This window comes from Chroicocephalus ridibundus, chromosome 4, assembly GCF_963924245.1.
Source record: "Chroicocephalus ridibundus chromosome 4, bChrRid1.1, whole genome shotgun sequence".
NCBI lineage: Eukaryota > Metazoa > Chordata > Aves > Charadriiformes > Laridae > Chroicocephalus > Chroicocephalus ridibundus.
Window position 1 is genome coordinate 45,774,662 of NC_086287.1, and position 17,184 is coordinate 45,791,845.

Consider the following 17,184-nt stretch of genomic DNA (forward strand, 5'->3'; position numbering starts at 1 on the left):
TGGTGTCCACCAGAGGGGGCCCGGGCCCCGCAGTTCTTCCAGCTCCTGTACCAGAAGGCGATTTGGCAGATGAACAGCAGCAGCTTTTTTTTATTTCTTCTCCTGCCTGCAGATGTTTCCCATGATAAAGGGAACTCTGATTATTAAAATCCTATGTGACGACTTAGCCCATACGGTTTTCAATTTCTGTTTGAATTGTAGGAGAGATTAAATGGTCTTTGGTTCATATGTCTTCTCCTTGCCAAACTCAGTTGTTGTGCAGTAAGTCGTACATACTCTGTGCCACATAGTTATAGCTGCAAATGCTGTGTTCTTCTCTAACTTGCTGTGAAACTGTGCCCCAGTGTATTAGCCTTGGCCATGATAATCTTGGGGCTTGATTACTATAATGGAACACGTCTAGAAGTATAACTTTTGGTATGAAAAAGTTCAAATCAATTCAAAATGTGGTTGTCTGCCTACTCAGTTTCCCAGGCTGTAATGTGTCTCCTTGCAGTTCAGTGTGATAAAAAGGGCAGATCATCACCACAGTGAAACTGAAAACTGAGTTTCGGTACTCTCTTGCTGTTCAGTAGGTTCATTTTCTTCTAGATGAGGAACCAACAGTACTATCAGCATGCCAAAAGCTGTCCTTATTTTCTGTTTGGGGTTCTAGTCATGCAAGCAAGCATAGTCTCAACCACAGTTGTTTACTTATGTAAAGGAAATGTGTTTTAAATTAAACACACACAAAAAAAAGATCTATGAGTAGTACATTTTTTGTGTGTTTTCGTAATGCTTTATTTCGGGCTGTTTTTCTCCTACAGCAGTAATTGACAGATCTCTGTTCTGATTCTTACAGAGTACAAAAGCGTACCACTTGAAGGTCCTGATTTGCCTCCCAGATAGGAACCTGGACAGTCCCAAAGCAGGTAAGATTGGACTACAGGGACACAAACACTCTTGTCTCTTCCATATGTACAGGCTTGTAGAAGGGTTTCTCCCTTAGCACAGATCTGGTTTTGTGTGCAATTAAGGTCATGCCTCTTTGTATCATGAGGTATGTACGTATATAGGAATACAAATATATATTCATCATTGCTAGATACCTCTGTTTTTTAAAGGTTAAATCCTTACATGTTGGATTTCAAAGGTGTGTGAAGTGGATGCTGAACTTTCAGTAGAAACTCTCAAAATCCTCCTATGATTGTATTTTAATCCTAAACTTTTGGCTATACTGTCCATTGCGTCTACTGGCTGGTGACTCTTAATTCATATATCTCAGAATATGCATGTTAATAGCAAGCTTATAAATCATTTTTATGTATGGGCAATGCCTTTTGTGGGAGGATTATCGTCTGTTAGATGCAAGTCCCCTTACACTGAGTGGTTGGGTACACCTAGGCTCTTAGCAGAGTTTGTGAATTCTACAGCTTCTCCATTTAAGTCTCACAACTAACTGTGGGTGAAAATGAGCAGCAGTCATTATAAGAAGGATGCCATTCATCAGGATGTTTTGTGTCTTGCACTCTCCTGTTTGTGGGCCACAGATTTATAGATGAGTAATGTATAACTAAAGTGGGGACCGCTGTCAGGAAACCAGGGATTTTAGCAATAATTAGATGAAAGCTGAAGGTTTTGATATCTGCAGAGGGTCAGGAGGTGGTTTGGAGCACGTGTGGAAGCTCCAGCTAATGTGCATATCCCTTAAGGAGAGCAGTTAACAAGGATCCCTAACAGAACTCATGAAAAGCAGAACCTTTAGATCTCAGACTGAAAAGCCTTTCCTATGAAAGAGAGAACTTATTCATCCCATTATATTTCAGCCTGTCTGTACATTCAGGAATGCATTTCTACATCACTATTGTCGAATTCATAATCTCAAATGAGATTAGAGTCTTTAGCCAGGCTGTGTGCCCTTAGGGCTTACAACTTGCCTGCAGGAAGGGCTTGCTTAGAAATAAAACACCCTGGTCAAGTCATATTGCCATGTCTCAGACTTCTACTTAAAACCATATTTCAAGGGACAAGTTGCAAGACTAATATTCCTGTATGCGGTACATTGCTGTTTCAACATGTTGTTCATGCTCCTTTACCAAATATGGGTGAACATCTAAAACATTGGACCCATACAAAGCCCCACATCTGGCCATGGAAAGGGAATCTAAAGTAATACTCAAGTTACAAAGCTGTTCAGCACTGTATATTTAAAATGGGGACCCATTTAACTTTGTATACAATGACAGTTGTCACGGGGTTGGTACTTCTGCAGCTCCATGAAAGTCCTCAAATTCAGGGAGAAGAATTAGCTTTTGTACAGACTGAAGCTGAGGTTAAAAACAGAAATAGAGTTTAATTTTCTCTCATGCTGATGAAATTGTTATATCTTCCAAAAAGGTGCCGATCTAAATAGTGAGCCAAATTAAATGAAGGAATACTTTTCATAGTCAGAAGACAGGAACTTGTAAGAACTACAAATATTTGTTGCCTGCTGTGCATGCACTTTCCCACCATGATGCAAGCAAGCTTTAGACCCTGCTGTCCACAACTTATCAATTATAATTCTTCTGAGGGTGAAAATTAACCAATGCATAAAAAGGAAAACAAAACAGATTCTTAAAAAAAAAAGTCAGCATAATTCAAAATTTTCTGGGCTGCCTTCCTAGTACCAGTAAAGCAAATTGGCATTTTCTACGTGCTCTTCTTCACAAAGGCTTAATTGTAGCAAGAACTTTTATTATTTATTACATTTTGGCATCTTCCAGTTTAGCATTGGCATTTAGTTCTGAATACATCAAGTCAAGGCAAAGTGTTAGGTGTCTACAGTGGTGATTTCTTTCTCTTCTTCAGACATCTTCTCAGAGGTGGAAGATTTCTCTCTGCTGACAAAGTACTTAACACCTAATATGTTCTCCAAAGTTAGTGGCTCCTTTTATATGTGATGGACTTTGCATTAGGTTTTCAGGCCTCATTTTTAGAAAATATTTTGGTAATACCCTGTGGACAATTTCAATACCTGATTCAGGCCACAGCGAAGTGGCAACAATAGGTGCTTCCCTCCATTCCCTCTCCCTCGCTGCTTGTTCCTGCCACTCTTAATTGTTTCTTTAGTTAAATCTGTTCCCTGACCTGGTTCATCTCAGAGAGGAGTAGTGCAATTCTTTGAGTTAAGATGCAAACATCCTAGTTTGCACCTTCAGTGTAAAGTGGTGATTTCCAGGCTAAGCTAAGGTGCCTATATGAATTGTATAAGTGAGCTTGGCTTCAAAGCATAAACAAGTATGTGTCTGAAGGTTTTTCTGTATGCCTACTGGAATGCACATTAGGGTTGGGTAATAACATTTGTCAGAATACAGGTTAAAGTTGCTACATATTCTGAAATTTTTACGGGCAGTTTCTAACACTAGAAGTTCTTGAAAATCTGCTCACATGGTTTCAGTTCTGCTATTGTATTTCTCCATGCAACACCAGCAACGGGAATACTATAACAAAAAGCTTACAGACAGAAGCTCAAACAGAAGCATCCCATGAGCAGGAATGGTTTTGTCCATAATTCACTATGCAAATGACACCACTGTAGACGTAAGACTAAGAGATCAAGCTTCAAGCTTGTTAAAGGTATCAGGGAGCTACAGTTTTTTGCTGAAATTGGTGGCATCTTGACTTTTACCTGTGGCTAGCTGGCTTCTTACTTTCATTCTGTGTTTTCCAACTCCCATCTCTATAGTACTACCTACCAAATGTATAACTCATCACGAATCCGGGCAACTCCCAAACTATATCACTGTGAAATTCAACGAGCACAAAGTTCCCAGTGGAAGTAAAGTCTGCAATCTTCTTTGTCCCACAGTAAGGGCCAACTGCAGGTGATGTAGGTCGGCTTCCATCATGTATGAGCAAGTAGTCATAGATGCATCTGTCACTATCTTCCAGCTCAAAGGATAACATTTTGAGAGATATCTGGAGAAAATACAACCAATGCATTTTGCTTCCAGGTTATATCCTTTTCTCTCACCCTTTGTATATAGTAAGCACAAATAGTCTAAATTTCTTGTGTGCAGGCACCATTTTTTATTTTGTCTTTGCACCACATCCTGATCCCATACTGTAATGTAAATCAGTAGCAAATTATTTGCTTAGTTCATGAGCATTTGGATTGGAAGGAGAAGCAAGGGACAAGATTGATCTTGTACACTTTAAGTTCTTTTCTCTAGAGAAATATAAAAACAGCAGCTGTGCAATGTTTCAGTTTTCTAGTGGGAACTCTTACCTAGGGATTATTCTGAACCAAACTTACTGGTACAAGCTAAATTCATAGGAGTTCACAGGCGTGTGTAAAGGTTTTTCCTTGCTGAACACCTCAGATACCAAGATCCAGCCTAAGTTCTTAAACAGGATTTTTGTGTTCAAATTTTTACTCTGAGAATGCCTGCTCAAAAAGTGACATTATAGCTGTTATTGTCCAAGGCAAAAAGAGATTCCATTAGAGAGCACTAATGAAACCCACAAATGAATTCATCTGTGCCTTACCTTGTATCCTACTGGAGAACTGATGACCCAGAAGCATACTTGGTTTTTGGGGTATTTATTGGGGTAGTTTGGAGAGGTGATGACTCCCTTTGAGTCTGTGAAAGTATCTCCACAATTCACTGAGGAGAAAGGAGAAAAACAGAGAAAGGCATATTAATGAGTATTTTGGCAGTAGAAGTGAGCTTGCTTATACTCTATTGTATTCTGTCTTCAAGCCAAGAAAAAATGTGCTAACATGAAAATCTACTGCTGAAATATTTTACTTCTTTGCTTAGTATTCTTCCATACAAATTCTATTAATACTGTTCTCCAAGCTCAGTAAAGGAGTGTTCATACCCCTGTTGTAGGAGGCTCTGAATCCTGTGGCTGTAACGCTCTCATCACTTGCAAACTCTACCAGCATTGCTGATCCAGATGCCACTAAGGAGGGCAGTGGCCCCTTCCCACAGTATTTGTCCAGCAAGACAGGGGAATTTTTGCTGTTTCCATTGTAAATTTTTATATAGTCAGAAGAACAGTCTGAGGAGAGTTGGAGATCAAAAGCCTCAAACTGCAGGAAAATCTTGAGAAACAAGAAAACAGATGTTGGGTTTAATGCTATACACAGGGAAAGATTCAAACCATCTAATTGTTATGAAGTGAACTAGGACTTCGTATTCAATTTACCATCCATGTATCACTGAAACTTTACTTTCTGTATAAAAAGAGCATAGAATTTCACATAGCTACCCTGTTACTGAGCCCAGTAATGTCTTTGAAAAGCCATCCAATCTTAACTGGATAAAAATTAAGTTAAATAATGCATCTGATAGTCTTAATAAGTCTTATGAAAATTGTTGAGACTGTCTTTTTATTCACTGCATAACAAAATAAATGTCTCAGTCCATGAAAATGACTCTCAGAGGGCAGTCATAATAATGAAATAATGCTCTGTAGCCTTGACACTGGTTCAAACCTTTTTTCTCGTAATAAAAATTACCTTACTTCGACGGATGCGGATCAGCCACAGGCAGTTGCTATTATTTGGGTATGGGGATGGGTAATTGACAGAGGAGAACGAGCCTTTGGATTTAGGCAACACAGAGCTACAGCAATCTGAAGGGAAGAACCAAACAGTGTTGAAGAGAGTGAAAACTGCACAAAAATCTTCCAGAAATGCCTGACAAATCTCTCCAACCATCTGCATCAGTCAAGCTTGCAAAAGAGAAATGAATGATAATGCTTACAATCGTGTAGATGTTCCTAGTCTAAAAGTTATTCAAAACCTGCAAGTGAAATAAAGCTTGTTAAGGTACTTATCTGCTTCAGCTGCTAATGTTTTATTAAAGACAGTAGGGCTTCACTCGCATATTTGAGTTTACTATAAAAGGCCTGGATCTTTCATGAACTTCTTAACCTCAATCACAGGAGTCGTTTCAATGACATCAGTACATCAATTCCCACTAGCAAATGTGTGCGTATTTGTAACTGTATGCAAAAATCAAGCTTGAAAACTAGATTCTGTCCAAGCAAAGAGGGGTAGTCACTGGGGCAAAACAACAGACAGCACTGAAGTCAAGCTACAAACCTAGTGACTGGTATACAAAGCTTGATCTCATCTGTCTTTCGTCTTCCCACATGTAGTCTGCATTTATTGCACTATATGTAACTCCCCAAATTACAAAATATGAATATATGACATCTGAATATATGAATTTATGACTTTTTTTTTGCTCCCTACTTTCCCTGAGATGACCAGTCTTTTTGTCTTTTTAGCCCCTGAGTTTTTCTCCTTTTTTTAAAATTTATCCCTTTTCTTCCCAAACACACAGATCTAATTATGAAATTACATAATAATGGTATTGAAGTGTGATTCATTCCCAGACCCACTAGCAAGAATAAATATCATTAAATACTTGTTATCACCATCTTTGAGACCATGACAGACACTGAAATTTTAAACTTCTTACCTGCAGTTACGAATTTGGGAGGAACCACTCAGCAATTTCTGTACCTAACTATCCAACTGAAAGAATGTGGATTCCCACTAATTACTGATGTTTATTTAACTAAGTTCTAACACAATTCAGAGCAGAATTTGGTACACTAATATTTAGGCCATGTTAATGTTTCTTGCTGTTTTGGTGGAAACGAATTGAAAAACATCTCAGGGAAGTCAAATACCATACAAATCAATTAACCTATGTACTGGGAGTCGAGGCAAAACCCATGCATTGCAGGGGCATGTCTGGTGTTTTACCTGTGTTTTGTGCTTCTCAGCTGAAGAGTTGCTACAGAGGAATGCTAGATATTTCTAGACCTTAAGATAGCACAGTGATGGGTTAAGAAATGGATGGGGCAAGGAAGCAGATAACTGTACAAAAAGCCTGGAGAATTCCCCTCAAATAGACGTTCTGATCAGCCTAAATGGCACCCATACTTACAGCCCTGAAGTCGTTTTCTAATTGAAAGAAATCACAAACCTGCTGGTACTATGGATGCACATGACCCTGAGGATAGCTTACGTGCTTTGCAACCTTCAGAGCTTTCCTGAAATGAGAAGTTGACAGAGGTAGCAACCATGATTTCTCTGATGGTTTTTGCTTATGTCAAAGAGCAGGGACTAGGTGAGGATAACTTAGAATGACAGTGGATTCTTGAAAGTAAATTGTCCTTTCCAAGAAGGCAGCAGCTTGCCACAGGGATCGGTCTGTTTCCACACACATACCAGCCCTCTTGTAGGGTGAGGGATAGATGTATTGAATGGACTGTGGGCTGAGTTCCTTTGGGGGATGTCTGACAGTGCCTGCAGACATCAGCTGTATAAGGATTCACATGCCTTCTATCTACAGCACTTACTGCACTTGTAGAGCTTGTTGATTTTAGCTACATCCAAGTTACTCAGCCCTTCTCTCTGCCCAATGGGTATGGAGGGGTCAGGAACTGGTACAATAGTTGGTTTCCCTGGAGTGCTGGAGAAATCATACCTGTAGAAATAAAGGAATCACATTTCTAGATCACTTCTCTTAAACAGTGAAGTTCTGTAACTGCATAATCATATTGATGTACGACATGCACAGAATTTCAATGGACAAGGGCAAGAAGCTTCTCGGAGACCAGTTAGCCTTCCCTGAAGAGGACCAGCATGGCAGCCATTTTGCGTGCAGGAGCTGAAAGCAACAAACAAGAAAAAGCTGCACTGTCCTGAGTGAGAAGAGCTTTCACTAATGTCCTGGCACAGTGAACTGAATCCCACCTTCATGGTTCCAGAGGCAGAAGAGCTGCAGTAGTTCTGTCTCAGTTACCAATTGTCTATTTGCTGTCTGCAATTTCCTGCCTCCTGCTAGACAAGTTTTATTTCATGGTTTTGTTCAGAAGTTGTTACTTGCTAGTGGAAATAAAGGAGAAGGTACATGATACAAGCTTGTACATTGTGGACTAAAATGCAGCCTTTGACAGTGTTCCCAGATGAATATGAGGCAGCACACAACATCTTAATGATATAAAAAAAATCCCATCTTTCTTCTCTCTGTAATTAAGTATTGTTGTCTATGATCAGCTGTTACTACGTTAATGAAATTATTTAGACTTCAGAACTGTTTTAGATTAGTGACTCAGTGGAGTTAGACTTTGGACCATAGCCATGTCAAAGGCCTCTAGCAAGAGACAGGAGTACAGTGAAAGAAAACATTGTCCTAATTTTTCCTTCTATCCATATCAACTCTGTTTTCCAGAAATCCTGCTGACAAAGGAAGTCACCCTTAACTATGTCCATTCACTCAGTTTTAAGTGAACACCAAAAGTCATTCCCTGTACAGACCAATTCCTTCTTCCTGGATCTGAGCAGAAGATCTGAAAGCTGTTTGCTCTTTTGAAAAGACATTTCAGAAAACAACTTACGCGCCATAGTGCATCACTGAAGAGTAGTCATAGGGAAGGCCCAGATTTTTGGAATTCATTTTTCCGAAGTTCCCTTGTTCCCCTGTAAGGTAGGAAAGCAAAATTTCAGTCAGAACAATTATTGCTGTTATTATTATAGTACACTGCCTGCTGTTGTAATCCTAAGAGAATTTAGGATACAAATACTTGTTCTCATGAGATCTTGGCTCTATCAAAACCACCAGAGCCCTTTGAAGCCCATGGGAACCCATTTTCACTCAGCCTAGTAGGTTTCAGAATATAAACTGAATCAACTAAGTCAAAGTTTCGATATAATCAATGAATCCATTCCACTCTTCAAGTAAAAGTATTCATCTGTTCATCTTCATTAGGGTGTCTCCAAGTATATTTCAGTGCATTACCTTGAACATTATAAGCATCCAACCTGTGTCCCCAAAGCTGCATCCATACCTTCAGAGGGAACTCTGGCTGACCACCTAGATTAAAAATTCAGAGGTATGTGTGGGTGACCACCAACCTGTCTTGCTGAGTCCTTCCACCAAAAGGTTGTAAGACCACAAAAGAAAGTTTGCCTGTTATTCACTCCAAAGTACATGTTATCACCCATGTTCTGACTCTGTCTCTGGCCAAACCCATCAGCAATAACTACAGTGAAGTGGTATGACTCGCACAAAGCAAGGGCACTCAGTAAGATCAGCTAGAAACATTCTGTCTGAATATAGCTGCTGATATAGCCCCTCTCATCAGAGCTGCTGGGCATCTCGTCACTTTTCATCTGTTTAGCCTTAAAAAGCCCATATGAAGTAAGAAAGTGGTACATTGACACAGGACTGGGGCCCAGAAACACAGACTGGAATTCAAGTCACCTGGCTTTATTTCTCTAGGTTAGGCACTGAAGCTATTCATCAAGGCTCCTGGGATAATGAGAGGAAAGGGAGAGAAAGAGAGACACAGTTGGAGGGAGTTTCATCTGAAGGCACCTATTTCTCTCCACTGACAGGAGACCATGAATACAAATTGCCCCCTGGGTCTCTTGTCCATGGTAAGACAGGCAAGCAAGCAATGTCAGAGCAGGGAGCCTGGCCTCGAGGCTAATGCCCTAACCACTAAGCACTCCTTTCCAGTTCAACATCTGTACCTTCGTTATTGTAACTAGTGGTTTGTAAACCACAAACCATCTGGACAAGAGTTCAGTTTGGACGCTTGTCAGAAAAATCTCTGGAGTCTGCACAACTTGGCTGGCAGGCTTGTAATCAGAGCCAGTCTCTTCCAGTAATGTCCTTCAGCACTGGTCCCAATGAGAAGCTTCACAATCCTGAATTATAGAAAGTCTGGGGATAAACATGGCTTTGGAGCTTTTGATAGCTCAAAAACTCAGTTAAGTCTCAAACTGGTTCTCAACAGCATTGGCTTTCCTGACTTTGTTAGGTTTTCATCTCAGTTCCTCTTATCTGCTATATTGACTTCAGAAAGAATTATCAGCAAGTGCACAGCTTCTTTTGAGGTGATGAACAGAGAACACAGTTCAAATGCAGTGAAACATTTAAGCATATTGCTACTGTTTGGCACATGCGTGCTTTGCTGAATTGGTTTGTTAAAAAAGAAAATGTAACAGCAGCCTGGCTGGACAAAGGTGGTGCCAGAAAGCTAGTATCTGCCTCATCACATGCCAGAGAAATCTGGCTGTCTAGACCTGCACATGTGTGGTGACTTAGCCCATCTTTCCATCTTTTCCACTATAAAAAAAAATAATCTATCTCTGCCAGAATCTAGGTGTAATGACTCAGAAGAGCCGAAAAGGAAGCTTTGGCTGAAGACTTTGAAGACAGTTATTTTCCCCAAAAGTTTGGGATAAACAAGCTGAGTTTTAAGTAGCTAAGTGGACAGCAACCGATCAGGCTGCCTTTTGTCAAAACAAAGAAGTAGGATGGCTTCCAAGGTGAATTTCTGGGTAAAAATAAAACCCAGCAACCATCCACAGTACTGCAGTCCTGGCAAGAGAAAAACAGCCTGCGTGGGAGAGCTGGGAAGCTGCAAAAGGTCTTGAGGTCTAGTTCGGCACCACTGAGGTCAGGCGGAGTTCTGCCATCAGCACCGTGTTTTTGCAGGAGATGTACACTAACAGTCCTCATGAACATAGCTGTGTTTCTTCATTTCCTTTTCCCTGCATATCTTTGCAATTTTTTCCCTACAGTGCTTCTGCTGCACACACTCTGCATTCTAACTCCCTTGTGATGCCAGTCTTCTCAGCCTCCGCTCCTGGTGAATGCTGTTAAAACACTGAAGATACACCCCATCTCCCTTTGTGTAGTCTTGTCTTCTTCACCTCTTCCCTCTCTTTTATCTTTTCATAATACTGTGCCTAAATCAGAGCTCGGTTACATCTGTATCCTTTAGGAACGATGACATTGGAACCTGTGGACTTCCCCCTGCAAAACTAGTGTAAGAGTTTATGTGTGCCAGTATCTTTGGTATAACTCCATGTTTTCAACTCCTCTTTCCTAGCACATCCTTTGCTAGCATTTGAAACATGACACACCCTTGTTGTACAATGGCAAAAAATTCACAGGAAAATTATACCTTAACACTAGAGCTGAAACCTCAATAAAGAACAGCACAAGTGGAATTTACTTAGGATATCATGGGAATAGCTGAAAAAAGTTTGGAGAACAGTGTGTTAGGAATTTGCAATAAAAACAATCAAGTTCCATCTGGAGAAAAAGACAGATATATTTTCAGCTGTGCATGACATTGAAAAGTTGAATATCTTATTTATTGAAGAGACTTATTAGAATTTGGTATTCAATTGTTCGGCCTCATTTACTATTATTTTCTATAATGAACTAAGTATACTATTACCTTTTTAGAACTGTTGTGCGTTGTCCAGCTCTCTCATAGCTGTCAGACAAGTGATTGCTTGCATCCTTTCCTCCCCTACTTTCTTTCTATGTACCACTTTCTCGCTTTCCCTGGGATGTCCTACTATTCTCTCTAGAACCCGGAGCTCCCTATCATTCTGTGATTCTGTGATATGCTCCCATGTTCCCAGCACACAGATTGAGGGCACATGCCCAAACTATTTATCCTGCATTCCTTTCCCTAAATAACATTCACTTGTTTTCCCCCTACAGATATACCAGTCCTGATTGCTCCCTATTGCTCCTTCTTTTCATGGCAGTGTATATTACTCTCTCCTCAAGGATGAAATAACTGCAGTCCTTCCTCCCACATCATGCCAGGTCCCAGGATTTTGCACATGCTAGTGGTTGCATGTGCTTCCCTTCTCTCCACGTTGAGTCCCTTGTTCATCTACATTTTAGGCTATATGCATTTCATTCACTGCCAGTGCCAAGACGCCTACCTGCTGCCTTCCCTGTTTCCATAGCTCTCCCTAAAATATAGAGTTGTTGCGTGATTCCCCATCATGATCTCTAAATATCGTGTTTCACCCACCTCAGCTAAAAGTCCCCCCCTTGCCTCCTGGCCAAGTCTTTGCAACAACATTTTGCGTTCCTGATGATCTTGGTATTTTGGATATAAGGTGAGTCTGGGCTCAAGATGGCAACGAAAATAAGAACGTAGAGCTACTTTTAGGCTGCATCTGCCTTGGGGGACCACACTAACGTAGGTGTAGCCACAGAAATTCCCCTGGTATACTGAATGAGAAATTCTGTCACACTGAATGTGCTGCTGCTGCAATTCATCCAGCATTAATCATGCTTCTTGTTTGCATGGCTGTTCATAGAAGAAACATTCTCCTTTATCTGAAAGTGTGTGTTTTCTCTTAAGATTTAGTGGACATACCTGCCACAATGTGTTCCCACATAATCTTGACAAACCTGTCCCGATCACTCCGTGCCTGTTCATGGATGAAACCCAGTGCATGGTTCATTTCATGCTGAATTGCTCCTTTATCCATGCAGCCATTTTTCACCAGGCCTACTGCTTGACGTCCTCCAATTTTTCCAAAGTAAGACCAGCAGCTAAGAACAGGCAATCAATAAGCAAAATGATCACATTCAGCAAATACAAAGAAATAGATGTACTGATTATGCCACCAAGGGCCTCCGGATGTGCAGCCACAAAAGAGGACATGCAAATAGTCACTGGTGTGAGATATCTAGGCTTCAGAAAGATGCCAAACTGCATACAGCCTTTGTGATGAGTATGGCAAATTTTAAAACAGTAAAATGGCTATATCAAACTAAGATGAAGCAGTTTAAGTAGTCAAGCAAAGAACCCGAAACAATTATACTTCTTTAAATTTTTACAACAATTAAGGAAAATACCTCATCTTGAATTACACCCCATTATCTTTAAGTCCACGTACACATTTATTCTTGCAGCCTACTAACTGATATAACTACCAGAAAGTTAAGAAAAATGAAAAATTGCACCTGCTCCCTGAATCTTGACTCATACAACAAAAAAGGGCAATTACTTACAACACAAAAGAAGCTGAAAGACTTTTTGAGTGCCTCCACCCCCAGGGGACAAGGAGCTTACCTCTGCCCACGTTCAACATACACGTAGTCTGTTTCTGTAGTGCGATTTACAAACTGCACACAGGTCAGCGTGGAGATCTCTTGCAGAGCATCAGCAATCCAAGACCTCTCTGTCACTGCTAGAAAGAGAAAGGGGCCAGGAGAAATCTGCCTTAGTTAATCAAAAACAAGGTGGTTTTGGTGCATCCCTTTAAAACTTCATAGCACTTGTTAGCTTTTTATCATACAAGTATAATAAAAATAAGCCTTCAGAGATCTTCAAGTTGATTGGATTTTTAAGGGGAGATGTAAGATTCATAGCTGGCCCTTATGCATATTCTATAGAAGACAGCTGATGGAAAGCAAAACACTGGCATGGTTTCTTCCATTAGACAGAACGGAAAAAATGCAACAGTTTCAGATACAAATAATTGGATTAAAGTATCCCAAATGAGCCATCTGAACGTAGCTAAGCACCGAAAACCTATTTTGTTTATCAGAGATAACAAATGTCTTCCACACACCCCTTGGAATCACTTGAGGCAGCCAGCGTTCAGAGGCTCTGAAGATCACAGTGTTTCTATTCAGGTACCAAATAAAGACTGGAGTATTTATCTACCTTTGAACATTTTAGCCTAATTTGGCTTCCTCAGTAATGAATCATCTACAACCGATTCGTATCTTAATTTCCTCATCTTTAAAGTTTGGAGAGAGGGAGGTAGATGGAATAACCCTCACTTAACCACAAGAGTATATGCTGCAATACTGGAAGCACGCGGGCAGAGAAGCAGCCTAGATAATGCAGGGACTGGGTTCTCCTCAGCTCAAATGACAACACAGATTCCCTTTCCTCACAAATGGGAAGTGGGCACGGCCTGTATTTCACTTCCATGACATTTTCTCTCAAGGTAAGATCTTTTAAGAAGGGTCTGTATGGAAGCCTCAGCAGGGGAGAGATGGAAGACCTGCACAGCCCATAGAAAGTCTTCCAGAACAAAATTTTCTAGATTAAGGCATCGGTCCTGCAGCCTTTTGCACAGGACAGAGCTATTGACTGACTAAGGGAAATAGTAAGAGAAAAAATATCTCCAAGGATTTTTCCTCCATTTTGTCCTCTACAGGATTTCTGGTGTGGGAACATTTCTATGAGAGATTTGAAAGAAAATTATAGTGTTCAAAAAAGTGCTCCTAAGTGGTAATTTTGACAAAAATACATTCATAATGTCAACAAATTATATTTCTTCTTCTGTACTTGCTAAATATCAAAGTGCAGGAATTAGCTAATATTTGTAATTTGCTAATTAATTTGCTAATTTGGAATTATCTAAAATGTGTAATTAAAATTTAAAAAATATAATTAAAATATCTCATATTTATATAACAAGTACTGCCCAAGTGACCACATATTTTAGTGTCTGTAATTGAAATGTTTGGAGTCTTAGCCAAAGTACCATAGAACTAACAGATTAGCGAAAGAGACATGTCGATAAATTCTCATTTGGACAAAGATTGCTTTTGGTGCATGCCACAGAAACAAAAAATAACAGAGAGTATAGGGACCGGAAGATCAGTGCTAACTTTACAGCATCCATTTGCATACACTCACAGAAATCAGAGGAGATGTTAATTGGAACCTTGACTAGTCCATCTTGTGACTTGGGCCATAAACAGGTCTCACAGTTAATTGCACTGCGTCGTCCTCTTCTCAAGAGGATGTCTCCTTCATACACAGCTATTTCACTACCTGGCAGACGAAGCAAATAAAGAACATACAAGGCACTGAGAAGGCAAATAGATGTGGAAAAGGGAAATGAGAGGTATACACTAACCAAGCTTTTGTACCTTTGGAAATTTCTTTCACTGAAGTTCATTTCCTAATAATGTGAAAAAGGATTAGTAAACTAAGACTGAGCGAATCTAGCACTCACAATATGCTAAGATTGGTTATATCTGCCCTGCTTCCTGGATAGAAAAGATTAATATTAATATAGATGTCATAGTGCAGCTGTAATGAAAGTTATGACTAAATATATTTTAGCTTCAGAAGCTTTGGGAGCCTTCAGAGTGCAAGGCTAAGTGTTATAAGTCATTGTTCTCTTCATTAGAGCTTGTAGAATTAAAGAAAAATCATAACTGACCTCTGTAAAAATGAGATGAGTCACACAAAAGAAATTACTATTTTTATCATGCATATCGAATGCATGCAAGCTATTAATTTCCAGGTTAACTGTTAATTTGACATAAGACATTGTGACATGCTTCCCAGTTCTGACTCCAAAATACTTCAAATACATTTCTCACAGACAAGAACTATTGGTTATTATGCCAAAAAATGTACAATAGTCTTGTGTACAGCAGACAGAGAAGTGCCTTATATCGCATAGGAAAGAAATCAAAGTGAAAAGTATTCCGATTTGCTGAGGCTACATATGGAAAAGAATGTTCCATGTAGCAATTGCTCAATAAGTCTTCTTAATTTCTTTATCGTGACAGCATAAATAATCACACTGAATGCAACTTTAAAACACATCTGAATTCTGTGAAATGTTTTCCACTGATGCTGGAAAATATTTTCAAAGAGAAAAATATACTGAATAATGAGAATGAGGTATAGAGAAGCAGCCCCACCAAAACCTACAGTTATTTATATAATAATTACAGTCAAACTCACCTAAGTCATTGTTTCTTGTAGCTATCTGCAAAAAAAAAAAAAAGCATATCTTTTAATACATGCTTATCTCCATAGCTGAAAACTTTTATCATGTAGAATCACAGCAGTAAAGTTTTTAACTCATTTTAAGACAGTCAGAACAACTCAGCAGCAGCAATGTAAATTCTCAACATCTGAGAGCAGGGACACACCTGGACAGGTTTACTTAGTGCAAAGCTATAGAGAAATGCTAAATGAGCTGGCAGAAGAAAGTACTTCATGTTTCCAAGACGATCTTCTCTGCTCTGCAGCTCGGTTCTCAAAGTTGTGGTTAGTTTACTTGGGGCAAGTTTTATGGGAAAGCTGCTGCTTTTGTTAACAAGTGTAACAAAATTAGATAACAAGAAGTATTTTCACAAAACAAACAAGCTGCAGGACTTCTCAAGAGAATTTCCAGGCTCTCATTTCTTATTTATCTTCAGAAAACAGAGGAAGTGGAGCAATAGGAAAGAAAATGCAGCAACCTTTAAAGTGACTCATCTTTAATTCTAACAAGAACCCATGAGCTGCTGCAGGTCTCGTCACTGCTGACCAAGGGACAGGATATCTGATAGCAGTTTGTTTACAGCAAAACTCAATGTCAAGGACCTCTTTGATCCATCCACTCTGACTACCTGTTGTAGAAACTCCTTAGCTTGCTGCCAGGAGCCACCCTGCTCCACAGAGCCCATCTGTCAGCCTGCCCCCTCTGTGCACAGCTCTCAGCCAGGCATGGCTAGCCAGGAGCACTGGAAATCTGTTGGAGCCAGAGATGAATCCGATTGTTGGTTGAAATTGTTTTTCCAATACCATATCTTGCAATATAATCATCAGTGGCAGCGATTGTGTGTCTTTCTGGAGTCTACAAATAAATAAAACCACCATCTCCCAGAGTTTTGGCTTCCCACCTTCTGGGAAGCTCTCCTTCGCTTGATGTCCATGAATAGAAACAAGCCTAGAAAGGCAGGCTGAATCCTAGAAAACCCACACAGAGTAAGCCACACAATGGGAATATTCATGTTGAAGCCACATGACCACCATAGGCAGGCAGATGTTGCTTTCTCCTCCCAGCTTCATCCCTGCACAGATATCTAGGTGCTATAGAAAGTCTTAAGGAGTTGCTGCATCAGATCTTTAAGAATCAAGCAAGAAAACCTTTGGAATTGCCCACAAAGGCAAAATTCAGAGGAATCTATGTGGTTCACAGCAGATCGAGACGGCAGAGGGTGCCTTTTCAGACAGATGTGTGGGCTGGTCCTTTGTTTTTAAGGAATACTTTGCTACAAAAATTTTAGCTGATATTATGTAAAGCTTGGCTACTAATATTTTCATTTTACCCTCCTAATAGTTGTTTCTAAACTTTCTAATATATTCCACATTTCTGTGACTTCCACGATTCATCTACAGTTATAATTTACATGTAGATCATACTGCAATAAGAAGGTGCAGACAAAAAGGACCCCTTTTGCTTTGGCTGATAACAGCATAAAATTCAGAAGTCCTCGATAGTTTGTTAAACTGGTAACCAGAGGTCCTCCCATACAGTTCAGAGCAACCTCTGCGTCTATTCAAGATCAGGTTGAAAAGAGAGACAGAGGGAGTCACAGGAGAACATTTCTGCTG

The 17,184-nt window shown here is 39.9% G+C and overlaps 1 protein-coding gene across 1 annotated transcript; it reads right to left on the reverse strand.

Moving 5' to 3' along the window:
- Window positions 1-2,903: 2,903 nt before the first annotated feature.
- On the reverse strand, window positions 2,904-15,844 carry LOC134514562 (embryonic protein UVS.2-like). Its single transcript, XM_063332534.1, has 11 exons — window positions 15,735-15,844; window positions 15,544-15,568; window positions 14,479-14,616; window positions 12,895-13,012; window positions 12,193-12,371; window positions 8,389-8,470; window positions 7,348-7,475; window positions 5,489-5,604; window positions 4,846-5,071; window positions 4,510-4,628; window positions 2,904-3,939 (listed from the first exon to the last, which is right to left on the reverse strand). Exons 1-11 carry the CDS (start codon window positions 15,801-15,803, stop codon window positions 3,709-3,711), a joined length of 1,431 nt encoding a protein of 476 aa, XP_063188604.1. The 5' UTR covers window positions 15,804-15,844; the 3' UTR covers window positions 2,904-3,708.
- Between the last annotated feature and the right edge of the window lie 1,340 nt (window positions 15,845-17,184).

What these genes read in the sequence shown, in the direction of transcription:
- LOC134514562 (XM_063332534.1), bottom strand. Translation starts at nt 15,803, where the DNA reads ATGAAGTACTTTCTTCTGCCAGCTCATTTAGCATTTCTCTATAGCTTT. An exon ending in TAACATCTCCTCTGATTTCT is followed by an intron (nt 13,013 to 14,478) that starts GTGAGTGTATGC and finishes TTCTCTTTCTAG; the next exon opens with CAGTGACAGAGAGGTCTTGG. An exon ending in TCAGTGATGCACTATGGCGC is followed by an intron (nt 7,476 to 8,388) that starts GTAAGTTGTTTT and finishes TTATTTCTACAG; the next exon opens with GTATGATTTCTCCAGCACTC.